We start from the raw sequence: 27,153 nt of genomic DNA, 5'->3' as shown, positions 1-27,153 counted from the left end.
CGGGCTCCCTGCTCAGTGGGAAGTCTGCTATCCTTCTCCCTCTGCCTCTCCCCGCCATTCATGCATGCTCTAATAAAATCTTTAAAAATATATATATCACATCATTTTAACCGACAATTTATCTGGCTATGCTTATTTTATAGATCCAACTGCAAAAAATGCAATCTCATGGAAATATCTGGGTATATCACTTCACTATGTGTAGTCAACAAGAAAAGCCGATTTTCTTCTGAAGACAAAATAAAAGCAAACCTCTAGGTGTCAGGGAGCATTAACACTCAAGAGGAGCCGTGCTTAGAGGTCTGAGTGCATGTATACACTCTGGGCCAGTTCTCGCCACTTAAGCGTTTCCCACTGAAAAGCATACTGCTCATCAGGAGACAGAGCAAATGGGTCTAGTGAACATCTGCTTTATAGCTAGTACTGTCAGCTGAGGAACATGGCCCTAACTGAGCAAGAACACCGTGGGGGCTGGAGTTAATCCATCAAGCTCACCAACATGTGACAGATACAACATGCAAAACACAGTAGTGAACTCCTGGGGGTGATGCCAAGGACCAGGGAGCAAATGCTGCAAACCACCTTCAGAGATTCACCTCTTCAGAGCAGAAGTACCAATATTTTACTGGCCTGCTGGGAAAGCTCCCTCTTTTTGGGAGGGCTGGGAGCGAAGGACATTCTGCTTGAAGATACAGCCACATGACAGGGGCCAGCAACTGTGATCCCTGAGCAGCCAGGGCCTGTGGCAGCGGCCACATCACACTCATGGGACAGGGTTTGCTCTTATCGTAAAATGTCACAACAAAGTCACAAGGCCCAGCTGTGAAGCTACAAGGCACCTTTTGCTGCTTTGTAAGTAAGGCATACTCACTGCAGATATATTAGGAACGGTTCGGGTATTCCTCCCAGGTACAGGAGGAAAGTTCTGTTTTGTAACTATTTACAAAGATGTGCACAGGGTTAGGGGAAACCACTCCAGGGTATGAGGTACCAAGGAGCTAGCAACCCCCTTTCCAGCTGCACTTGTTTCTGCTATTTTCCAACACAGTGTTGTCTGTCTCCAAGCACACAAGGTTTACAAACGTTAAAGACAGAGGGCCTTGACAATACTCTTGAGTAACAAGGTCCCATCAGTGCCCAGTGCCTTTCTCCTGGCTGACCCCGCCTGTGCCCGATGCACTTAGCTCCCATTAGCCATCTTGTGCTCCCCTAGGAGTTTCTGGCCAACAGCTGCCTGCTCCTTTCAAGGCATGACCCCCGAATCCACACGAGGCACTGGCAGGACCATAACACTCCAAGACGTAGTCACAAGGGCTGTCCTGCGGCTCAGAGGACAGTTAAGAGTCAGGGAGGGGAGGCTTGGGACCAGCGCCCCTCAGGGCCCGTGCGTGCTGGTGGCAGCTCAGGCACATCCCTGCAGCTCTAACCAAGCTGCCTTCAAACCCAGCTCTCTAGCAGAGGCTCATGCACCCAAAGGCTCGGACACAAGACCACCACGGTGACTTCGTGGCCTCTCGCCCAGATACCATAAAGGGCCAGAAATGACCAGGCCGGGCATCACTTTGGGTTGCTCCAGGCTCTCCTCAAACTTCTGGGCAGACGTGGGTGTCAGGGTGCTTTCAGTGGGAAGCACCTGAGCCCAGGGTCAGGCCGAGCTTGATGGAAGCCCAGCCGCTGGCACATGCCCCTGCTGTGGGATCTCAGGCCAGTTTACGAACCACATCCAGCTTCAGTTTGCTCGGGTGGAAGATGGAAGAATTAGCTGCCTTGTCAGGCCGTCGTGTAAAATGCACCCACAGTGCAGCACGGAATGGGCCCCCATCGAATGGTAGTCGTAATTGTCATCACAGATGTATTAACTTGAATATCTCTTTGGCAGCTACAGAGTCAAACAACAAGGACTTGAAGATAGAGCTTTCTCTCGCTTATATGATGTGCATGAACAGCACAGGCTGCTAAGATCCTGGCTTGCTGCTTTTCAGTCCCAACATGTGCTATTTGAGCCCCCGCACCACGTCTGAGCTCCAGGGAGCAGCAAAGGCGGGGGGGGGGGGGGGGGGGGGGAGGGTGAGGGGAGGAGGGGGGGAGAGAGAGAGAGAGTTGCTTTTGTGGTTTTTTTTTTTTCAGTTTTTAAGGCAAGACCCCCAAGTATTAGGTTTTTGTGGATTACGGCATTACTGTTAATTTTATCTCACAACTAAAGAAATGGACGCTTTCATAGGAATGGTTTCTTTGTCTGGACCGCTATGCCCAAATACCACCGGCTGGGTGGTTTAAACCACAGTCTGGAGACTGGGCAGTCCAAGATCAGGGTGCCAGAGGAGCGCCTGCTTCCTGGTTCGTGGTGTCCTCACACGGGGGACAGAAAGAACGCTCTAGCCCCTTTCATGAAGGCATGAGTCCCATTCCTGGAGGATCCACTCTCATGACCTAATCAACCACCTCTCCCAAGAACCCACCTCCTAACAGCATCACATCGGGGATGCAGTACAATATGAATTGTGGGGGAGGGGGACCACATTCAGTCCACCGTAGTTTTCAATCAATGGAAGTGTTAACAGATTCTTTCTTCCTCAAAGGGGGATAAAGTACAAGGAAGGGAAACAGAAACATGTCTGAGATAAGGAGACATGAGCTCAGGATGGAAAGAATGATCCTAAGGGGAAGATGGGTGAAGATGGAGAGGTTATCTGCCTCCTTTATAATTAAGACCTGCCTTGTTGTCACACGTGTGTGTTCACAGACATGGGATGGCTCACATCTTACACAACTCCTGTATGGCTGACATCTTAGACAACTCTGGCCATGTACCCACTTCCATAATGCTACTGCTTCAAAATCAACTTCTCTCTTCCTGAGCAAAACATCCTATTCACTACCACACACCGTACCCACCCCCATTAGTACTCCCAAATCTTCAATCCTGTCACCGCGGTATACAAAAGCATTTCAGAAACCCTTCAACAAAACTAAACCCAAGACATTCAAAGCTATGCCTACAGTTTGGCCTTGAGCAAAGGTCTACAGAAAGTGGTTGAATAGGTCTTAATGATTGTAACGGGAAAATTCTCACCTAAATAATATTTATTGAGCTGGGGGGAGGGGTGGCATAGCTGCTGACAGGTCCAGAACATAGGAAATCAGTTCAAGTGGCCAGCAAGAGGTGACTGGTGGGGGGGGCGGTTGACAGGATGCAGGTTTCATCAATAGCTTTCCCAAAGACCAGCAGCTGTGGGAAGAACGGCGGGTGGGGGGGAAGATCAGGAGGGCGGACAATCCCTAGAACACTGTCGAGTGAGGGATGAGGTGACAGAAGCCCAAGCAGGAGTGATGAAGGAAGAGGCACGTTTCAAGGCTGTTATTATTTGGTAGATGAGATGGAGCATGGAGAGAAGAAAGGGGGATCAATACTCCAAGATAGCAGGGCTGCTGAGCCAGGAAAATGTTGGCCGCATTAGCAATAATAAGGTTGGCAAGACGCTCGTTTGGAGACATAATAAATTCAAGAGGAGTGAAATCTGTGCAACATTCAAAAGGATGAGAGAAGCAGCAAGGCCTTTAGCCATGGACTTAGGGACGGTCTTTATTCACATGGAATAGTTAAGTGCACTAACAGCCCCAAGCAAACTAGAACTTGGGGCCAAGAGCTCTAAACTGCTATTGTGTACAGAAATAGAAATGGAATATAAAATATAGCAAAGAGATGGTTGGAGCAGCTGTTTGGAAAGTCCGAGTAGCCACATGAGACTCTAAGTCAACAGAAAAGAAGACATCAAGTGAAGGAGGATTCTGGTTCGCAGGGTGGTGGTTAGAGACCTACAGCAAAGCTTCTCTGCAGTAACAGCCTCGAACAATCCTCCCCTTCCTCTGCATAGGCCACCTCCCTCCAGTCTGGGCTGGGCCTGTCCCCCTTGGTTTGATGAAGAGTACACAGAGACTTCTAGGAAAGATGGCGGAATAGGAAGACCCAGGCTCGCCTCATCCCACGGTATCACTAGGTACCATCACAACAGTGTAAATAGCCCAGAAAACACCTTGACGACTGACAGAACCAACCCCACAACTAACTGTAGAGCAGAGGCCACATCGAAAAGGGTAGGAAAGGAAGAGACCGTTGGGAGCTACATGGACCCACTGGTGCAAAGAAGGGAGAGCAGCAGACCCTCACACTGGAGAGCCCACACAGGGACGATGAACCCCGTAACATTTGGTTTTGAAAACCAGGAGTCCAATTTCATGAGTTCCTATAGTCCGTGGGACTGAAAACCCGGAATATTAAAAATCAGCAGGCTCGGGGGTGCCTGGGAGGCTCAGTTGGTTAAGCGTCTGCCTTCAGCTCAGGTCATGATCCCAGGGTCCTGGGATCGAGCCCCGCATCGGGCTCCCTGCTCCGCGGGAAGCCTGCTTCTCCCTCTCCCCCTGCTTGTGTTCCCTTCTCTCGCTATCTCTGTCAAACAGATAAATAAAATCTTAAAAAAAAAATCAGCAGGCTCCGCACTGGGAGAGCCAGGAGGGCAAGAGGAAACGGAGCCCTCACCCTCAAAGAGACAGCATAGAAGGAGCAGTATGTTGGGAGGTTCCTCCAGGAACAAAGGAATTAGTAGGTGCCATTTCCCTCCCCGACTCCACAGCATAAATGCACAGCCCCCTGCAGGAACCAGCGCAGCACCCATGCACACTGCTCAACGTGCTCACGCCACATCTCCCGCCCCCTCCCAATGCCTCTTGGCCAAAGCCCGTGTTTAGTGCAGCATTATCTACAATAGCCAGATTATGGAAGCAGCCCAAGTATCCATCAACAGATGAACGGATAAAGAACAGGTAGTGCATATATTATATATATGTACACATACATATAATATACACACACACAATAGAGTATCATTTAGCCATAAAAAGAACGAAAGCTTGCCATTTGCAATGACAATGAATATAATGCTAAGTGAAAATAAGTCAGAGAAACACGACTACCACATGATTTCACTTATATGTGGCATTTAAGAAACAAATGAAGAGAAACCAGAAAAAAAAAAAAAAAAAACCTCTTAACTACAGAGAAACTGCTGCTTACCAGAGGGAAGCCTGGGGATGGGGGAAACAGGTAAAGGGGACCAAAGGGCTCACGTACGATGATGACGGGCACTGAGTCATGAATAAAACTGTTGAATCACTCTATTGTACACCTGAAACTAATATAACAGTGTAGAGTAACCATACTGGAATCTAATACAAGAAATACACAAAACGCCAGTATACAGCAACAGTGACCCACACTACTTCCAGTCTTCAGTACTTTAGGCCTGAAAAGCTACCTCCAACAGTTTCCATCTCCATGCTGTTGGAATACCCGGAACCTCCACAAAAGGAAGCCCCACCTAGACTCCTGATAAAAGCACAGGTAGAGAGGTCACTTGGAGACAGAGGCATTCCAGCTGGCAGCCGGTACCAAGGCCCCCAACACAAGCCTGGGGCCACCTTGGCTCCTCCAGCCCCCGCTGAGTCTCCCCAGGCAACACCCATTTGGAGCAGATCCAAAATGCAAACCCATAGAATATCATTGTTTCAGGTCACTGAGATCTGAGGTGGTTATGCAGCAACAGAGGACTGAGAACAAAATCCTGTTGCAATTAAGAAATGAATAATCAAAATTAGAAACACTACTCCGCTGTGGCTCTGTCACTCATAAGCTATAGGACTTTGTGGAAGCTGCTTGAGAGGCCTAAGCCTTAATTTACCTCATCTGTAAAGTCACGAATAAAAACTGTTAGGTCAATATTTCTGAGCACAACCAAAATTAATGTTAAGTGTGTGTTTGGCAATGTCCAGAAAAATTAAACACAATCTCTTCTGTTACACAATATTTGCATTCTTTTAAGAAATCTTGTATAGTCAACAATTCTGTTATAAAAATGACTGCTCCCACAGGAAAAAGGGGTTTAGGATCTCCAAACGTTCAGATTTACAATAAAAGTTATTTTCTGCAAGACTAATAAATGACAATAGTTTATGGCTCTAAAACCTAAACCTCTCTGAGCAAATCCAGCATTTAATCATTATCCAGGTTCTGCTCAAAAGGCCTTTCGTGTACTATCTCCACCAAGACTGTCATTCACACTTCCTTGTACACATTCCTATCTGTGTCATCTGTGGCTTTTCATAAAGCGCAAAAATGGAAATACAGTTACTACAGCCCCCCTGTTAAATCACCACTTGGATCATAAGAATGTTGAAGGAAAGAACCCAGAGCCAATCAGCTGAGCAAACCAAGTATCACCAACTTTCGCTATGAACACTTCCAGTTTCCAGTCAGGAAAGTTTCGTTATAGCCTGGGTAGCAAACGGAGTTCTGTAATCTGTCACGTTATATCGCATTTTGGTGTTAAAGCAATCCTGCAGGAGAAGAGTCTGTACCGTAGCCTACCCGTGATGCAATAAAATCTGTTAACTCCACTTACCTTTTATGATAATGACTCGTATGTTCAATGGCTGATTTCACTTTGAGCTATTTATGGAGAAAACAAAGCCCTATTCACTAAAATTTACAGCAACCCTACCTGCCCCCCTACCCCCCAACACAGGATTATGGAATCATGAAAGCACCTGCTCTTCACGGTACAGTTTTGCTCTGAGCAGCCTAAGTGGACAGCTCCCACCTTAAAAGACTTACTTTACTCTTCCACCGAGCTAAGGAAAATAACGTCCTTTTATCTCCATTTTCTTCTTTAGAAACTTAGGGACTGTGTGAACATATACCAGCACTAGAAACCCCACCACATCCAGGAGATAAAGAGAAAACTGGTCCGTCCAGAGTAGAAGACACCATGCTCAAGTATGAAGATAGAGCAGGTTCACGACATCCTCAGAATATTGTCTTGGAGACTAGCACCGTTTAAGCTAGAAGATGCTGCTTGAGGGGAAATGTATACGGGACCTACAGATGGGAGAGAAGGACAGAAAGGTCTGGAAGGAAAGAAGCAAGATCTCGAAGATCTTTAAACAGGAGCCAGTAAGAACGAGAAATCATGCCATCGTTAAGGAAAAGCCAGCACCATTTGGTGAGGACAAGGCGAGGAAGTCACAAATAGTAAAAGCCAAGAAATGTGCCCCTCTGTCGGCACGCACATAGGTCATCTCCTGAAGCAGGCAGCCGCAGAAAGCAAAGCAGCAGCGAAAATCGACACACAGCACAGACAGCTGTTGGCATACTGCACGTGCAGCCTGGACAACATCATAGGGATCCATCGATGGGCCTTAGCCAGACTGGACAGGACAGCAACAATCTGTACTGGAAGGCCATGGTAAGAGTCATTCCTGTGAAACTGACTACATCCATTATAGGGACAATTTCATCACGTAACCTGTTCTTTTTACAGTGACCCTTGGGTGAAATTTTTTTTTTTTTTTTTTTTTTTTTAAAGATTTTGACAGAGACACAGCGAGAGAGGGAACACAAGCAGGGGGAGTGGGAGAGGGAGAAGCAGACTCCCCGCTGAGCACGGAGCCCGATGTGGGGCTCGATCCCAGGACCCTGGGATCATGACCTGAGCCGAAGGCAGACGCTTAACGACTGAGCCGCCCAGGCGCCCCTCTCCTTGGTCTTAATAGGAAGAACATTTGTAGTTCTCCTGGGCATTGTTCAGTTTTTACCATATGGACTCGTGTAGCATTTTCTCATGGGCTGCTGGAGAGCCCAGAGCCAACTGGCCCACCCATAGTAAGTCTGTCTTTGTGGTATACACTCTTACCCTCAATCCTGGCTCCATTTCTTAAGTCCCAGCTTTTTTTTTTTTTCCGTCTTTTTAGTTTATGCTATCTTCCCATATTTTATGTATTATAAACGGCCTTACATATCTGGAATAGATCCAAGTACAAATTTAAATCCACAGAGTGTAAACATGGCTCTGTTTCAGAAGATGACCTTACTGCACAGTGACCGTGGGTATTCATTCACCTTTCCCCAAACAGGCATTCTGTGTGGAGAATGGGCGGGGCATTGTGCTAGGCACAGGGGATTCAGAACTAAGACAGATGTGGCCCTGCCTTTACATCTGGTCAGGAAAAGACACAAGATAAACTACGAATTAAGTATGTAACAGAAAAAAAAACAAGGACCTGATAAGGAGAACCGAAGGGACCGGGGATATACCGTGGTAACTGTAAATTCTGAAGGACTGGAAGCTGGGATTGGACTTTGGGTGGGGGGTGTTGCTTTTAAGTTGGGGAAGACCTTTTATCCAGGCAAAGGGAACAGAACAGGCGACAGCTTGAGACAAGGAAGAGAGTCTGCCATTTAAAGAAGCGAGACAAGAGCCGAACTGAGGAAAGAGCACAGGATGAGGGTAGACAGGCAGAGGTCAGATCACTCAAGGCCTCTCAGTCTAGGGTAAGGAGTATAGAATTTGTTTCTAGGGCAACAGGAAACCACTGAAGGATTTTTAAACCCTGGGTGAGACATCATCCCTTTTAAGGTTCAGGGTTTCACTTTCTGCTGCATGGGAATGAATTCCAAGAGGTAGGGCAGAAGCAAAGGTAACAGTTGCAATAGTCTGGACCAAAGGTATGGATGGCCTGGACCAGGTGGGTGGCAGTAAGGAGCCCAAGTTTGGATATATTTGGTGAAATATTGGATGCAGAGGATATGTGAAAAGGAGGATCCAAAATTGCTTCTGGATCCATCTAGAGCAACTCATACAGGGATTGGGGAACAAGTGAGCAGGAGGGTTTGTATCGTGAGTCGGGGAGGGGAGTAGAAATTACCATTTGGATGCATCATCTTAACTGTAGACCACTGGATATGTGAATTGCTAAAACTCAAAAAAATATATCGCTCCCAAGACCCTGTCCCAGGAAAGTACTAGACTGTATGTTCCACCAAAACAGAGTAAGTCAGAAAGAGAGGAAAATAGGGGATCCAGGAAACCCGGAATCTGACACCAGAAAGATTTCCCAGGCTGATCCCTTAGTAAGGGAGATCCCAAGGCCGCAGCTGGGTCAGTGAGAAACCAGCTCAGACCAGGGCAGGCCTCAAATTCTGGAAGGAATTCCTCCAAGAAGTTTGAAATGACAGAACACTTAATAAGTTTAAGTATGTTGAGAGGAACTTACTACAAACGAGGGTGATGTAGGGGTTGGATTCATGATTCTATTTTTTTTTTTGAAGGCAAAAAAACCATTATGAGCTCCAGGAAAGGCAAAATATGGAAGAAAGGAAAAGCACTGAGCACTTAGCAGGGCTCAGAGGTCAGTAGCATTTCCACAATCATCCCATAGACAATGAAAACTGGTCTATCCCAAACCATAAGTACACGGAGGCAGAGATGGGCAGCGCGTGGATGGTGGCTCAGGACAGTGGACTTCTCTCCTCCCACAGAAGGAGTTCATCAAGAGACAACACCAAAAATCAGGAAAAAAAGTTATTATTTAGAGCTACAGACATAAAAATCAAAGAAACGAGTTTTAAACACCAGAAGGTGGTTGCTATCGTGGGAAAGGAGAGCTTGGGAGGGGATGAGGGCCTGTTTGTCTTCTTAGCTGTGGAGTCACTGGACTCTAGATAATATTCAAAACTACTTAAAACTGTGGGAAGACATTAAGTCAGTCATACCACTGATTTTACTTTACTATGTAACACGTTGAAAATGCACATCAGAACGTTAAAAACAGGGCAACAACTATGGCTACTTTCACTTCCTAATACCTACAGTACTTTCTGACAGTGAAGCTAATGCTCTGTTAATTTTGCTACCAAGAAAGAGTCAAAAGTCAGTCCTTCACTTGGTTAAAAAAGATCCTAAATAGAAGCGCCTGGGTGGCTCAGTCTGTTAAGCATCTGCCTCCGGCTCAGGTCACGATCCCAGGGTCCTGGGATTGAGTTCCATATGGGCTCCCTGTTGGGCGGGGAGCCTGCTTCTGCTGCTCGCCCTGCTTGTGTGGGTGCACTCTAATAAAATCTTTAAGATTTTATTTGACAGAGAGAGAGAGAGAGACAGCGAGAGGGAGAACACAAGCAGGGGGAGTGGGAGAGGGAGAAGCAGGCTTCCTGCCGAGCAGGGAGCCCGATGCGGGGCTTGATCCCAGGACCCTGGGATCATGACCTGAGCCGAAGACAGACGCTTAACGACTGAGCCACCCAGGCGCCCCCACTCTAATAAAATCTTAAAAAAAGACCCTAAATGTAGTAAAACAGGTACAAAACTAAATGAAATATTAGCATTCTTTTTGAAACTATACTTTCATCCGCTAAGAACACACTCCATTCATGGTATGGTATTATCCTGGGGGGTCAAACCCATGGAAATGCCTTTGAGGAAAAATGAGCTTACTCTTGTGAAATGTAAGCAAGTAACTGTCCCTGGTTCATTGTCTCATACAGAGTTCTGCTCTGCTCCACATGGGCATCCCAGGTACAGTACTGAACTTCCCCTCTAGAAACATTCTCTGAGTTAGGTATACCTGTGAAAATAGGAGATCACACATTAGTGATGATAGAAGTACCAACTCATCCATGATTTCATTCAAGAGATATAACTCAACAAACCTCCATTTTATTTGGGAGAAAAAAAAATGGTTAAAAACATGCATATTGGGTTTTTTGTGTGATGTTTTTGAACTACATGAAGATTGCATTTCTTTGAGATGAATATTGAAATGTGTAATGGTAAAAGGACATGTCTGGGATTTGCTTTAAAATACTCTAGCAGAGGGGCGCCTGGGTGGCTCAGTCATTAAGCATCTGCCTTTGGCTCAGGTCATGATCCCAGGGTCCTGGTATCGAGCCCCACATCGGGCTCCCTGCTTGGCGGGAAGCCTGCTTCTCCCTCTCCCACTCCCCCTGCTTGTTCTGTGTCTGTCAAATAAATAAAATCTTAAAAAAAAAAAACTCTAGCAGGGACACCTGGGTGGCTCAGTTAAGTGTCTGCCTTCAGCTCAGGTCATGATCCTGGGGTCCTGGAATCCAGCTCCGCATCAGGCTCCCTGCTCAGCGGAGAGCCTGCTTCTCCCTCTGCCTGCCACTCCCCCTGCTTGTGTTCTGACAAAATCTTGAATACTCTAGCAAAGAAAAAAGGGAATAGTGCAAATGGTAGAGAATATTGATAATCACGGATGTTGGTAGTGAGCCTATGGGACTCGATTTTCCCACCATAGATTTCATGTTTTCATAATTAAACGTATCCGGAGGGAAAACATGGTCACCTTTTTGCTTTCAAAAAAAAAAAGGGGGGGGGGAGTTTGTACTTCTTCCTCTTTGTGTTTGTGATACAAGTATACCAAAAAGCCAAGGCTGCAGTTTAAGGCCATCCCATTATACCCTCAGCCTGGTGAAAGTGATCTCAGAGGCAACCCAGGTTGAGATGCAGACCAAGCAGGGTAGAACACAAGAAGAGATGAACAGAATCAATCTTCAAGCTAATGAGGAAACTGTCAACTTAATGCAAAACTCTAGTGGCCTGCCATCTTGTTAAAGCAGGACCACCTAACCATGGGAAAGGATATTAAACGGGAATTATCTGGTCCAGGTATTTACCCAAATGATACAAGCGCAGTGATCTGAAGGGGCACCTGCACCCCAATGTTTATAGTGGCAATGTCCACAATAGCCAAACTATGCAAAGAGCCCAGATGTCCATTGACAGATGAATGGATAAAGATGTGGGATATATACACAATTGAATATTATGCAGCCATCAAAAAAATGAAATCTTGCCATTTGCAATGACATGTATGGAACTAGAGGGTATTATGCTAAGCGAAATAAGTCAATCCAAGACAGACAGCTATAGGATTTCACTCATACGTGGAATTTAAGAAAATGAGAGGATCGTAGGGGAAGGGAGGTATAAATAAGATGAAATCAGAGAGAGGGATGAACCATAAGAGACTCTTAACCGTAGGAAACAAAGGGTTGCTGGAGGGTAGGTCAGCTTGGGGGTGGGGGCGCGTGGGTGGTAACTGGGTGACAGGCATTAAGGAGGGCACATGACGTGATGAGCACTGGGTGTTATATGCAACTGATGAATCACTGACCTACCTCTGAAACCAATATTACTCTATTAATTTAAATAAAATTTTAAAAAATATAAAAGGGAGAAAAATAATTATCTGGTAATTCAAGAGAAGCCTGATCCTCTTATGTGGGTAATTTGGCTGAAAACAAAGTTCTTGGTTTACCCCTTGTTTCACCACATCCCTCCGTCTCTTGGCAGCTCTAAACAGAGCCAAATATGGAACCAGAACCAGGGCAGCAAGACGAGGACCCTGGCGACGCAGGGCTGCAGCAGGCCAATTAGCACTCGAAGTCTTCACAAGGTCCCTTAGATAAACTCAAAAGGATACACAGTAAAATGTAAATTCGCAATAAAAGTTTTTATAAATGTAAGACAAGGATTAAGCCCAGTATATTAGGATAGAAGAGGTGAAGGAAATTTTATGAGAAAGGCTTCTCATCTGAGGTCATCATTCCTTCCCACTTTATTAGCATGAGTCTCCTCCAAATGGAACAATCTCTCCTTTCTCGAGGTCACCATGGAAGTACAGCTCTTCCCTACATGAGGAAACACATACTTCCCCCTCCTTAGCTCAATCTGTGGGACAGAGGGTCTTGAAGGCCAGCAGACAGGAGCCGGCTGGTGGCTCAGGGTGTGATGGGCGGGTGAGGCCTTAACACTTGCGCAGAGTAAGATGGGCTCCCCAGCTCACACGGCCCGTGCTTGAAGCAAAGCGGAGCTCGCTTTCAAGAGTATACATACCTGGGGAGTAAAAAGACATTCTACTCTTTAATCACGGGGTAAGAAAAACTACCCAAGGCATTCAAGAGATTCATGCCACAGTGCAAAGGTGGCTCTCCTGTTTTTAAGACTGATGAGAGAATTATCCAGAACACCCCACAGTATCTTCAGTTAAGATGTTTTTTACGTCGGGCGCCTGGGTGGCTCAGTTGGTTGAGCGACTGCCTTCAGCTCAGGTCATGATCCTGGAGTCCCGGGATCGAGTCCCACATCGGGCTCCCTGCTCAGCAGGGAGTCTGCTCCCTCTGACCTTCCCCCCCCCTCATGTACACACTCTCTCTCATTCTCTCTCAAAATCTTTTAAAAAAGATGTTTTTTATGTCAAGCAAATCCCCTGGGCTGAAAACTAAGCCCATTTCCGTTTGTTCTGCTCTCTGTGAATGAGTGATCAGTCACAGATTGCCAGACCTAGGAGGAATGCAATCAAAGCCCCAACCTCCTGCGGCCCAGGATCAGGGAACACCAGAGGGTCATAGGGAGCAGCACCCGTATGTTCTAGAAGGGCAGTGGCAGGCCATACAGATCTTGCTGTTCCAGATCAAAGTGCAATCTGGTGACACTAGGTTGTTTTTTGATTCATTTAGGTAAAAACTTCATCTATTTGAAATTTGCCTCTTCAGTTTAAAACCTGAACCCGTCGAAGCATCAGGAAGGACCCTTCAGCAGCTGCTGCCTTAGAAGGCGTGCTCTCCAGTGAAGAGATGAATTAAGGAGTATCTGTACAATGAAATACTGTGCTGTTAAAATGGATCAGTGCCCTCTGTGATAAGAAATGTTCCTTACCTATTATGTGAAAAAAAGCAATTGCAGAACCCATTTCTGTACATAGCAACTACAAATATTCTGTTCCACAGGCACAGAAAAGAGCAAGAAAACCACACTCTAGTCCCTTGGCAGCCATTAGCCTAGAGAGGGGAATTACAGAGGATCCCAGTTCGAAGTCCTGCATCGCTATGATGTAAACGCACAAAAAACGAGTGTCGTGATCACTAAAAGGATGATTTCCTCTTTTTTGTGCCCCTTTCCCTGCAGGAACTTCCCAAAGCATGATTTCCCTTTCCAGACTTCTCTAAAAGAACAGCAGCATCGTTCCCTCATCATTATGGCAATTGCCCTTCGTAACGTCCTCAGAAGTGTGGATGAAACCCTCCCGTCTTCGGGGCACAGCGTGTTAAATGTGCTCCCGGCAGCACCGGGGGCTGCACAGGACTGCATACGTCACATCAAAGATACGTGCACGAGCACACACCAAATGTGTCAGGACAATGCAACAGTCGAGCTGTATGTAAGCCAAGGGGTAAGTAGACATCCTAGGAGGATACCAGTCATTTTAAAGGATAGACAGGGGAAAGGAAGTTTTTATAAACAGCCAAGAAAGGAGTCGCCGGAGGCAGGACTTGGTGGGGCAGCTTGCATAGAGCTCAATGCTAAGAGCTACAGGGTTGCGGGGGGGGGGGGGGTAGTCGACACGAGAGATGCACACATGCCCCCTCCCTGCTCCCACGACCCAGAAGTGGCTCCAGGTGTGTGAAGACTGCCGCCCCCTGCCCTAGGACAGCAGGTGGCAGCCGGGCTGCCAGAGCCTCCCGGGCTAGGCAATCTCCAGCCTTGAGCAGCCTTTGTTTCTGACCTCAATGTGCCCTCCACAAATAATTTTCATCTGTGCTGCAACCTGAAGATGTGGTTCCCAAACACTAGGGGTCTCTGGGAAAAAGGCTTGAAGATGGTGGGGTGGCAAACGCTGAGTCACCTATTAGGATCCTTTCGTGCCTTCACTTGAGATTTTAAGTGTCCGTTCCTGTTACATCCTAATAGGGTGCCACACATTATGGTGTCAAACTCTGAAAGCATATTTCAAATGCAGAGGTCACTTATGAACCACTTCGTCTTATCAGCCTCCAATTCAAAGAAATCCCTCTTTAAAGAACTGCAGGAACACATCCACCCATGAAATGCAATTGCCTTTCCTCCCTCGGCTTATAATTTCTATTTCTAGGACGTAACCAACATAATTGCTGTTACTCCAAAAAGCAGCCCATGTACGTACCTATGCATTCCATATGGATACATTCGGGGATTGCCTGGTTTAAGGCCAGAAAATACAGGGCTCAGGTGATAACCATGCTGGCATGCTAGAGTATTATCTCGTGTTAAAGTTAATTACAAACCTATAAAAAGCTCCGTGTTTGCTAGGGGTTGAGACGTTCTTCCAGTTATCAGAAGAGAAACCTGAGGAGACCTAAAACTGGAATGGGAAGAGACTCTCTGCTAGCACAGCTTATCCCACTATGTGGAAAAAAACCAGTATGTTTGCATTTGATGCTTGCAAGGAAAGAAAAACACAGCTTGAAACTGAAAAGCTTTCATTTATAATACGCTGAGCCATGTTTACATCTTGGGAGAAGGTTCATGCAGTGCGGCAACAAAGCAAAATATTTTTGGAAAAAAAAAGTACCAAAAGTCACTAAGTAGCTCCAGACACCAAGCTGAGAGCCTGCGATAGGAAATGAAAAGTGATGGAATTTGCACATGGGACTTCAAACTGCTCCGCTTGGGAAACACAGAACTCATGAGGACCAGTCTACCCGTCCTGACCCACCTCCACCCACACCATCACTCCCGATTGCCCACGAACCACCCCACAGAGGTAAAGGAGATGCCAAGAGAAACACTAAGACCTACCAGACAAGGGATGGAGACACCAGGCTGACAGATGGTTCACCAACACCAACTTTGGCTAGAAGTTTCCCTGTTGAGAGGCATGAGGACCCAGGCTTAGCAATCACAGAAGGAAGCAACCACTTGTCCCCTAAGCAAAGAGCCAGACTGCTCACCCCCCTTTTGCCCTTTGCTCCAAGTTTTCCAGCCTTGGCTGCAAGTTGTTATGCATGGAGCTTTAAAAAAAATTCCTGGTCCTGGGTGTCCACCTCCGGAGTTTCGGATAGAACTGGTCTAGCGTGCACTATGGGGACACTAGGTTGTTTTTTTAAACATTCACTAGAGGGGTATATGGACCCCAATGTTTATGGCAGTAATGTCCACAACAGCCAAAATGTGGAAAGAGCCCAGATGTCCATCAACAGAGGAATAAAGATGAGGTACATATATACAATGAACTATTACTCAACCATCCAAAAGAATGAACTCTTATGATTTGCAACAATGTGGATGGAACTGGAGGGCATTATGCTAAGTGAAATAAGTCAGAGAAAAACCGGTATCATAGGATTTCACTCTTATGTGGAATTTAAGAAACAAAACAGATCAACACAGGGGAAGGAAACAAAAGAGATGAAAACCGAGAGGGAAGCAAACAGTAAGAGACTCAACTCTAGGAAACAAACAGGGTTGCTGGAGGGGAGGGGGGGTGGGAGAGATGGGGTAACTGGGTGATGGGCATTAAGGAGGGCACTGGGTGTTATATGCAAGCAACTGATGAATCACTGAATTCTACCCCTGAAACTAGTAGTAGAGACGTTAAATTACAAAAAACTCACTAGGTGATTCTGATGTGAGGTCCAGGCTATGAATCACTGCCTATGGTTCTACAAAGCGAACAAAGAGGAGCCATGTGAGAGCAAGTGAACACGAATAACACAGTGGTGAGCAGGACCGTGCTTCTCAATTTATCGTGCACAGGAAACAACAGATTCTGCTCTGAAAGATCTGGAGTGGGGCCTCAGCATCAGTATCCCTAATGGATATCTCATCATAAGGGCTAGAACTGATTATGGCCTCCATCGCACACCCTAGAGAAGCTCCACAGACGTGAACATCATGGACTACATTACGGTTTATGCTACTTTAGGTGGTTTAACCCTCTCCCTTCTTCAGTGGCATTGCTAAAGTTACTTTAGCTTCATTGGCTCCCTCAGGATCACCCTGGCAGACAGGGATACCCCACGGAAAGTACAGTGTCTAGAAAACATCTCCTTCACGTGGCCCAATGTGTGCTGGGTTTTATCGGAGGGGAAGGATATGGGCTGAACGGTGACCTCCCAAAATTGAAGTCCTAACCTCAGTACCTAAGAATGTGACTGTATGTAGAGATAGGAGCCCTGAAGAGGTCACAGAGCTAAAATGAGGTCATGAGAATGGGCCTGAATCCAATAGGAGTACTGCCCCATAAGAGACGACCACACACAGATACAGAGGGAAGACCAGGGGGAGACACAGGGAGGAGACAGCAGTCTGCAAGCCCAGGAGACCCCTTGGAAGGGGTCAACCCTCCCAACACCTTCACCTCAGACTTCTGGCCTCCGGGAACTGTGAGAAAATAGTTTAAGCTACCCAAGACTATGTTGTTTAAGCAGTCCTAGCAAACCAACATAGGGGGCTTGGTTTGTGGGTTTTTTTTCTAAGATTTTAGAGAATGAGTAAGGCGGGGGGGAGGGCAGAGGGAGAATCCCAAGCAGACTCCAAGCTGAGCACAGAGCCCAACTTGGGGTTTGATCCCATGACCCTGAGATCATGACTTAAACCTGAAACCAAGAATCGGACACTTAACCAACGGAGCCACCCAGGTGCACCTGTGTATCTACTTTTGAACCCTGACTCTGCCACACACCTGCTGAGACCTTGACTGAGAACTTGCATGAAGACTTACCCACAAGGAAAGTAGCCACCTCGCTTTTTGGTATTCAAAACTCGCTCCCCCTCTTCTTTCCTCTGTGTTCCAGATAGAAACTGGTGCCTGGTTAGGTGATCTCCACATAAGTGGCATATCCGGCATAAAACTTCTTTCCCTGTATCCACCCAGCTAGGCCAGAATGAGCATGAGTGATCTCTAACAAACATATGTAAATTAGTATTAAATTCAATGTTCACAGAATTTGCAAAAAAAAAAATCCTTCAAGTTTTCTGAGAGATAAAATCTCACTGATGTTGCATTCTAGGTTCTTCTAACCTTTCAGGTACTGCCAGAACTACATTCCAGGGCATTTTTTGGAACAACCTTGCTTCCAAGGAACAGCCTTTGTGGTCTTGGTGGGTTCCTAGGAAGGCAACCTCTGCTCCGCCATGCAATTTTTCCCACCATAAAAATCACGAGCAGTTTCGCTATAGAAAAATTCCAAAACATGGACATGTTACCAAGAACAATGCCGAGAGAGAGCAAAAGCAAGAGAAAAGCTGGAGAGAAAGCCACGGCACCATGTCCGCACTGGCTTTTAGACAGCCTGACCTCCAAGGTAGTAGTGCTGGGCACACAGGAGAGGTCAGAAAATTGAGTTTGTAGAGCTATCAACCTTTCTAAGCTTAGGCGGCCTTCTAAATTTGGTTGAATCCGTGGAAAAACCACTGTTACCAAGGTCAGAAGCTCCCACATGAGTTTAATATGAACTTTTTCTCCACCCAACTTCATCTCCATAGGATGCTCTCTGCTCCTTATCAAGTTTTTATACCTTTTTCTTTACCACGCCCCAGAGCATTTCTCCTAATAGGTCAGGCGGTGTGTTCCAACGTTTTCCTCCTTTCCTCTCCAAAATGCCATTAGATGTTGCTTTTGTCCCCTCAAAATATTTGTGCTTTCCTTTACCACGTTTTCCCCCCATGCTCAGTGTCAGAAGGCATCACTAAGTCTTCATGAGCTTTATGGAACAAAAGAGTTGACATCGTTAAAAGGCACTTCAGAGTTTAAATTCAAAGGTAACTTTGGACACTGCTTAGTGGAACTGAGAAATGGTAGAATACTTTTCGGCCATAGAAGGAAAACCATAATGTTGCAATTCTGATTGAAAGGGACTTTGATGTAGGTTCCATCAAATAGGCACCCTCATTTGATTTTTGAATGTGAAGTTTTCCACTATAGAAATTCAAAGCAAACTCAGGGAGAGGCAGCTCTGAGTCAACAAAGCATGGGATGATCAATATGCAAGTCAGGAATTACGAAAGTATGGAATTAGGGGTGGGGGAGGGTAAGGTCAGCCAAGGCAATCCAGAGTACTCAACCCACACACGAAGGCCTGGTCTTGGGAACATGAAGAAAAGCAGAAGTTAGTCCTCAACTACTTGTAAATAGCTTAAGAACACTGACAAGTTACGTCCATTTATAGTACCATTTGGGGATGACGACGGGGGGGAGGGGCAGAAATTCCAGCTCAATAACGGATTCCCTGAGATCAGGAAACCAAGTCACAAAGATGCTCAGGCCAGGAGGTCCAAATACAATAAGGCAACATGAAGGCAAGGACCTAAAGATGAAGCTAAATACACCCCAAGTGACCTGCCTGAGAACTTATATCCGTGGACAAGGTTAGGTATGGAGAACCGCCCCCCCCCCCGCCCCTTAGTCTTTGTGTTAAGATGGCTCACTAGAGTGTGGCTCAGTTGGTTAAGTGTCCAACTCGATCTCAGCTCAGGTCTTGATCTCAGGGTTGTGAGTTCCAGCCCTACGCTGGGCTCCACGCTGGGCATGGAGCCTACTTGGGGAGGGGGGAGGGGAAGATGGCTTTCTAGAAATCAGCAAATGTCCTATAAACAGCCAAATGTTAAAGATCTGAGGCTTCGGAGGCCAAATGAGGTCTCTGTTCTGTTTTTAACAACCCTTTAAAGATATGAAAAGCATTTTTAGATGAGTTGTATAAAAAAATGCCACGGGCCCTACTCCTTGACCAATTCCTGCTCTGTACCAAACTCCGAGACCAGATCCTAGAGCAGAGGGCTCTCCTAGCCTCCCACCCATTCTCAACCAGCAGCTGCTGGGCTGAGAGCTGCCCCCGCCGTTCCCAGAGGATGGAGGCTGGAGGGCTTCACCCCAGAGGAGCAAACACAGAACATCCCCCAGGTGTAGCCAAGAAAGAAAGGTTGAGAACAGAGATAAAGGTTGAACACAGATGTGGTCCACGTTCCTGAAATCCGAAAGTATGAAAAGATGATCTATTTCACGTTCTGCCACACTGAACAAGGCAGTATATTCATGCATCCAAACTCTCACGCATGTTTTTGACTTGAAGCTGGAAAGATGTGCTGCTTTGCTCAAAGGGGATTAAATATGTAGACCTCATACCACCACCCCATCCCCCCACCCAGGTCTCGGGATGGAAACCATCCAGAAGGTTCAGCTACAACTACAATGATCTATAAGGGATTAGGAGAAGGGAGGAATGTGGAGGGGCAGGCCTTAGAACAGTCTGCTTAAAGTTACTGTTGGAAAACAGAGTGGAGTAAGTGGTGAACTGGGTATTCCTAATGGGCCAGTTCTGAGGCTGCCATCCACCTCACAGGGCAAACGCCAGAGAATTCCCTTTGTACTACTTTCACATTCCAAGAATTCTTGAAAGAGACTTGGGGCACGCGCTAATTTTCCACTAACACCTCTGCAGAACAAAACTTTGATTACCACCACCCCTGGACTCCTGTGTCCCTGCTTGGTGGGTTTCTTTTGCTGAAAGGAGACAGCTGTTCCATAGGAAATTTCAAGCTCTTAGCCCCCAAAATGGGACCTTAATCAGATGTGTACCAAAAGAACTCTTAAATATAACCCAAAAGACAGCTTTGACTCAAAATTCCCTTACTAAAAGATAAGTTGAATTAAAATCTAAGTACTAGGAGGGCAGAGGCAGGAATTTTTCTGCCTTTCCCACAGATGTATTCTAAGTCCCTAGAACTGTGCTTGGCACCGTAACTCGCAAGTATTTGCCGAATAAGTGAACCAAAGTTGGTAAAACTTTAAAACTCATAAATGGCTCCATGGAAAAGAACCTAGCCTAAGAAGCTGATGGTATAGTTTTCACCCCCAGAGAAAAGCAACAGAGAGATGGAGTGGAGACCTCTGTTCTGTGGCTATTCAGCAGGGCTCCCAACGCTGGTGGAACAGCTAACAAAAGCGAGGAGGGTCCTGCTGAGCAGGGAGTGGTAGGTTTGGAGCTGAACTCACTGACACGTGAACTACTGATTGAAATGCAAACTTTCTCTGGAGAAGATAGGATATTCTAGAATAAAAGAATACATTTGCTTTTTCCAGGTGCACCCACGCAGCTTCACTTAGAAAAGATGAGTATCGGAAGGTCAGGCATCCATGACCTCAGGGACAACGAGCAAAGCCACTGGACCCATCTCAGAGGGCACACTGGGGAAAGCGCAGCCTTTTGTGGTGAATTTGGTTGTCCTTTCCTATCACTCGGTGCTGCTTCTCTGAGCATGAGTGAAAAGTGATATGGAACCCGCCTTGGCCAAGCCCTCCCACCTCCCCGCCTTCCTCCAACACCTGTTCTTCAGCTGAAGAAGATAAACGTGGGAGGGAGCGGAATCCCCTTTAAAACTGCAACCCCCCACTTCAAAGCCAGGGTCTACAGGGCAATTAACAGGAACACCTGCGTCCTCTTCAGGTGTTAAAGTAGTAAGGTCAGGGCATTAGCTGGAGCTGCCCGAGAATCCGCACCTGTAACACATTAGCAGCTCAAGCAGGTCCAGCCGAGCGCCGAGGAAGACAACCGTAGCACCTCACAGCAGCCCAGGGAGTCTGGTTTCCGAAAAAGCCTCTCAGCTAGAAAAGGAGGCATACCCGGATAGGCCAGCGACCGCAGTTCTAGAAAGCCTAATAGATTGAAAGTTGACTTCACTTGTAACATTCACTCGGTCATTTGACGATGTGGGGAACCCTGTCCAGGCCTGAGGCTAGCCTCGGAGGGTATGGTCATGGACCAGGGGACAGTTGGTCCACGCCCCCAGCGGGCTGACCATCCGGTGAAAGAGGGTCGAACCCAGGGAAACCGAGACTGCAACATGCCTGTGATTTAGACAGTCCTGCCCAAACCACCTCTACCTGTGTCCTGCTCTTTTCATACCAGCTCTTTGGAAGTGGGTCGTGAAGATAGGCTTTCTGAAAGGGGGCAGCATGCCCCCACCCACCGCCGGTCCTGAGCTTTGTCAGCAGTGGGCTGAGGACCAGAGGGTCTGCTTCCTAGTCTGGTCTCTGCCCAGAATATCCTTCGTGACTCTAGGCAAGGGGCCTCTAAGATCCTTTAAAGTGGGGTAACTATGCCTTCTTCCTGCTCTTATGAGCACACGAGTAGGGCGCCTTATGTGGTTAGCAAGCAAGAAACAAAGACATGCTGTGATTTTTTTTTTTTTCCCCCGAGGCACTGCATTTCCGGGCTTTCCTACATTTGAAAAGGTATCTAAAAACTAGTGTGTACAGTGGTGTATAAACACCGTTTCCGGATGTGGAGTTTGCTTTAAAAATTTCTACCGTACTGTCCAAAACTCAGCGTCCAATGAGCACCTATGTGCACTCAACGTGCCAAACGTGGGAGGGGATTCGACAGGGAGCATGAGTGGTACTGTTCATCCAGCACTTCCTATGTATATCAGCTCATTTAATCCTTCACCGTAACCCTGTAACTCCTAGTACTAATAGGATCTTCATTTTACAGAGACGACCACTAAGGTAAAGAAACCAAAGTCACAGAACTTAGTCAAGCTGGGATTCCAACTGGCAGTTCCTATTACTGCGCAGGTTTTGACCTCCGAGCCCTCTATAGGAACTGTGACCTACCAGATAGCACATTCTCCAGTCCTCCCTCCAATGTGGCCTCAGCTAGAGTGCAGGGCTCTCAAGCTGGTAGGGCTGCTCTAAGTGACTTTGTTCTCCAAATCCCACATAAACCCATTTGCAGAAATATCACATTAACTTCGACATTTTAACAGGATTTGGCAATACACATTATGGAAAAGTGGGGGTTTTAGCATCCCTAGGTCATTATGTCCCGCGGGAACAGGATCCTAAGAGCAGTACCTAATGAGATGCGGAGGGACGAACTGCCGAGGGGAAGCTACGGGCCGTGGCAGTCCACAAACCACAAAACGGAGCTACAGCCAATTCAATTTAAACATCTAACACTGTGATAAAGAACGTATTCTCTCTTGCCCAGAAAGCTATTCCTAGCTGCTTCTAAGCTCATTTCCATCACTGATAGAGTATGAACTACATGACTTTGAACTGGATCATCTACCATTGCGTACTGGTTAGTTTCAAAGGCCTTAGTCTAAACATCAGGTCTCTAAGCATACCAGAGACAGTAACTTATTCTTCTATAGGCATTTTGTAAGGCTATTTTAAGCTCCTAATCGATGCTCAATAAATCCTTACTGGGTCAGGAAAGTTAGAATGTTTATTAGATACCGCTTCACTCAAAAATTGGATTTTTATGGACATTCCCTACACAATGTATTCTTTCATTTTTGAAAAGCTTTTACTCATAGACCCAATAAACGGAAGGTAAACATGAACCTCTTGTTCAAAACTACATGGTCGGGGGGTGGGGGTAAACTTGGGAAAAACAGCCACCAGAGGCTAACACCCTGATAAATTTATATGCTTAGTTTGGCTGTAATAGTCTTAAATCACACCCCAACTGTGAAATCTTTAATAAAGGAGTACACCCTGCATCAGATTATAACACTGAGCAGTACGTACTCTAAGCTTGTTAGGCTGTCACTGGCATTCAGTCAAGTGTTAAACTTTGGGCACTTGGCCCAACGCACACTGGGGTAGAGGCTCAAGAGACAGGCCCTGTGATTAAGAAATCCTTCAGGGAAGGAAAGCTATACACATATGAACCAATATTGTGTTTGACAGGAGACTATTATTTAAGGACAGATCTCCAGGATAGTGGTTAACTAAAAAACCACTGCTCATGGTGAGTGTTGGAGTTTTCTATCAAACTGTCTTTTGAATTTACTATCATCTGAATTTATAGTCTTCCTTAGAACCCCAGGATCTTGAAAGTTCTACCTCCTCTGTAGGCACCTCCGGGATGATGAAAGGGCCTGGGCCCAGACTTTGAAGTCAGACAAACCTGGATTTGAATCTCGGCTCCCAAGTGTATTAACTTTGTGACCCTGACCAAGTTTACTTAATCCTGGAGTTTCGGTTCTTCCCCCGTAAAAACTGAAATACAAACGCAAGACTGGCTTTGAGGATTAGAGATAATGTAAAGTGCATAGAATGGTGCCGAGTACAAAGTCCTCAGGCTGTCATTTCATATACAGAAGGCAAACGTGGAAAGGTGCTTGGGTGAAACCATGGGAAACAAGTGTACAAAGGGGGCGGGGGGGGTGCCCAGAACAAAGATTCTGAACCCAGCTTTCCTTCTCCCTACCATTTAGTTCTCTATAGCTTTTAGGAGTAACAGATCAGATTAACACTACCATGAACATGGTGGGAGTAAACTCTTTTAAGTCCCATAAAAAAAATTTAACAAGTTCAGAAGGACTTCTGTAGTGCTAAACACTGTTCAAAGGACCAGGGGTAAAATCGGGGCCATCTGTCAGCATTCCCTAAGCAGCTCAGCTACTGTACTTAAGCTTAATTAAGGATCATCCAAGAGTTGAGTCCGGTCTCCTGGAAGGCTGGTTTTTAGTTTTTGGTTGATGCAGGAGTAACAACTCGTGCACCTGTAGAAGCCTCTGCGCCTCTCGAAGAATTTAAATGGGTTTGCACAGTGACCAGATTGACAGCGGTTTCTATGTAAGTGCTTAGCCTTTAATGCATGTTGCATTAACACACAGGCTCTGATTTGGAGGTTTGGGATGGGCCTGGAGACTAACAAGCTCCTAGAGGATACTGCTGGTTTCCAGATCCCACCTGGAGCAGCAAGGGCCTCTGGGAGCCGAGACAATAAATTCACAAACCAAGCACAAGTACCTCCATTCTTGGGGTTCAAAAAGCAAACAGGGGCTCAGTAACTGCCAATCAACTGTCTTCAGGAAATTACTGAGTTATGGGAACAGTATAAAACAGTATACACAGAACTCTGGATATCCATAAAACAAAGTAACAAAACCAGAAAATATTCACAGGGACCATTACTCATTCTCCCCAGCTGAAAACTCCCTCCCATTCCACTCATTCCCCAAAACAAAGTTCCTTACTTTTCTGTGATGTAAAATAGCCTTTTTGTTAGTTCTCATAAGCTGTTTTTTTGGATAGCTGTTAATGAGAACACTTAAAAACACCGTCTTGTGGAGTCTTAGTGTAAAAAAATTTTTTTTAAAAACCAGGGAAGAGGAGTAACAGTATAACAGTCAACTTAGAACACTAATCAGGCACCAGTGGTTTCTGAAAATTGGACATGCATTCTGCAAGTACCACTGATTTATGTGCAGTCTGACCTTCAGGGACTGAACAAATGAGTAAACCATCTCAGGGACACTTTCCCTGTTAAGTTAGAGGCTTTGTACTAGAATGATAGGAAAACAACATGTCCTAATACTGTGGTCATGTGGATGACACACGGGGCTAGCACCAGGCAAGCAATCCTGGTGCCAGTACCCTCGGGTCATCCTACCAGCTGGATAACCTTACCCAGTTAACCTCTTCAAGCCTTTACACCCGCAAACTGAACATACTTCCCCCCCATTCTCCATCTCCCCACCCAGGCCTCAGCACATTTGATCGGTGTTGACCCCCCATGTCCTGGGTAAGACAATGCTTTCCAAGCCCAGGGAGTATTGCCTCACTTAAAGGATAGGGGTCATTCCACTCCCGACAACAGATTTTTAAAGCAGAGTATGCAACGTAACTGATTATTGGTTTGCTTACCACAAACTCACCAGCCCTGAAACCACTTATATCTGAAACTTTGAGCATGTGAACTAAGATCTCAGCGGCTCCGAAAGCATGGTGACTGATTCATCCGTTACAACATTATGAAGAGTAAAGCTTTTCTCCAAATTCACTTCTGGGGATTGCTGCATTACCTTGTACTACCCAATATTTATCCTGGTACCCCCCAGTGTAGGACTGGCAGAAAGTCTGGCGGGAGTGTGATTCTCAGTACCTTGCACAGTACCTTCAAAAAGCAATTCATGTTTATGGGTCTATGCCCCCCGTCTAGTCAAAGCAGTGGACCAGAAGCCAAGAACTCAACGGTGAAAACAAATCAACCCTCACCTCCAAAAGGCTGCAAGCAGGGAACAGTAATTTGAGAATGAGAACCACCTGGGAAACATCTTCCAATCTACACACATTCCCTAGCCCGGTAATTTTAACAAGCACCCAGGTGATCTGTGGACTGCACTTTCAGGAAGTACTCTCCTTGTGGCTCAACAAGCTCAACATTCTCTCCCCCGCCAACACACTCACGTCCACAGCCCGCAAACCTCCTCCATCCTTTTGCCCACAGAGGCCGTTAGTGTTACACTCCGTCCCAGGAGATCAAAGGACAGTCAAAGACCAAGTATTCGTCAACTTTGTTTTTGAAACAAAACGCAAACGCGGCCATCCGTCTTCGCCATGGCGCACAGTTGGCACCCATAATCCAGTCCACTTTCCTTAGAAGTTTTCAGCCTCTTCCTCTCCACCACGCGAAGCATTCCAGGAAGCGGTAAACGCCTCAGGGTCCTAGGGAGCAAAGTCTAGGTGCACACTTGGTTGCCCATCATTGCTCTGGCCCAAAAAGCACACCAAGAGGTTTGCACTAAAGGACTCCCCAAGCACATCCCGGCGCAACCGTGGCCCCCAGTCACCAAGCGCGTCTCCAAACCCCTCCTCTGCGGAGCCGCGTTCCCAACTAGCCCGGAGACTTACCTGAAACACGTGGTAAGCTGCCCCGAAGGCTTCAGACACGGGTATTTCGTCGTGGCGATCTTGTTTTCTGAGCAGATCTCTCTAGGAAGACAGATGGAGCAGCCGCTTCGCTGACCGTCCGCGGGAGAGCGAAGGACAGGGCGCGCGAGGGTGGCAGGGCGCTGCGTCCCGGCGCGCCGAGCAGGCGCTGGTCCCCGAGTGCGGACACCGAGCGGCCTCGGGGCCTGGGCTGGGGTCCGCCGGCGCGAACCCAGCCCCGGAGGAACCGTACCAGGGAGCCCCAGACCCACTGACGGGGCAGCCCAGGCAGGGCGCGGAGTTTAATACCGCCCAAGGTAGTTGAGCCCCCAGCCCGTGCCAAAGGAGCCAGGGCGTTGGGGGGGGGGGCGTGCGGGCGCCTGCAGGGGCCGGGATACTGCCCCCACCCCACGAGCCAGGCGCGCACCCAGCTGGGACTAGCAGCGTTTACCTGTCGCCGTCCTCGGGCTCCTCTCGGTAGCTCCACGTGTGTCCTAGCGCCAGGAGCAGCAGCAGCGGACCCAGGCTCCTGCCCAGCTGGCCCCTCGCCGCTCCTCCCCGACTCGGAGGCGGCGGCACCATCAGGGAAGCTCCCAGCTTCTTCCCGGTGCTGGAGCTCTCTCCCCGCCTGTGCTCCGCTCCTCCGCGGCCGCCGCCTTCCCTCTTCCCGGCAGGGGGCGCCGGAGGGCAGGGGCGTCTGCGCCACCTGCGCGAGGCACGCGGCTGGGGGTGTCCTGGAGGCGGGGGGCACGCCAGGAGTCGGGGTGTGGGTGCAGAGGTGGCGGAGGAGCAGGGAGACGGGTCGCCTGCAGTGCTCGG

General features: G+C 47.1%; 1 protein-coding gene across 2 annotated transcripts in view; it reads right to left on the bottom strand.

The window, feature by feature from the left end:
* The window catches only part of CCBE1 (collagen and calcium binding EGF domains 1), a 226,023-nt gene extending 199,107 nt beyond the window's left edge, over positions 1 to 26,916 (bottom strand). For both annotated transcript variants that reach the window (XM_088019487.1, XM_028102978.1), the window contains exons 1-2: positions 26,786 to 26,916; positions 26,317 to 26,397 (exon numbers count right to left, since the gene is read on the bottom strand). In XM_088019487.1, coding sequence (XP_087875613.1) covers positions 26,317 to 26,397; positions 26,786 to 26,916 — 212 coding nt within the window. The remainder of the gene's footprint in view (positions 1 to 26,316; positions 26,398 to 26,785) is intronic.
* Between the last annotated feature and the right edge of the window lie 237 nt (positions 26,917 to 27,153).

This window comes from Eumetopias jubatus, unplaced genomic scaffold, assembly GCF_037043125.1.
Source record: "Eumetopias jubatus isolate StellerSeaLion01/CBP00866 unplaced genomic scaffold, mEumJub1_p1.0 scaffold_16, whole genome shotgun sequence".
In the NCBI taxonomy this organism is placed as follows: Eukaryota; Metazoa; Chordata; class Mammalia; order Carnivora; family Otariidae; genus Eumetopias; species Eumetopias jubatus.
Note: the sequence above shows the minus strand (reverse complement) of the source record. Positions and strands in the feature narration are given on the sequence as shown.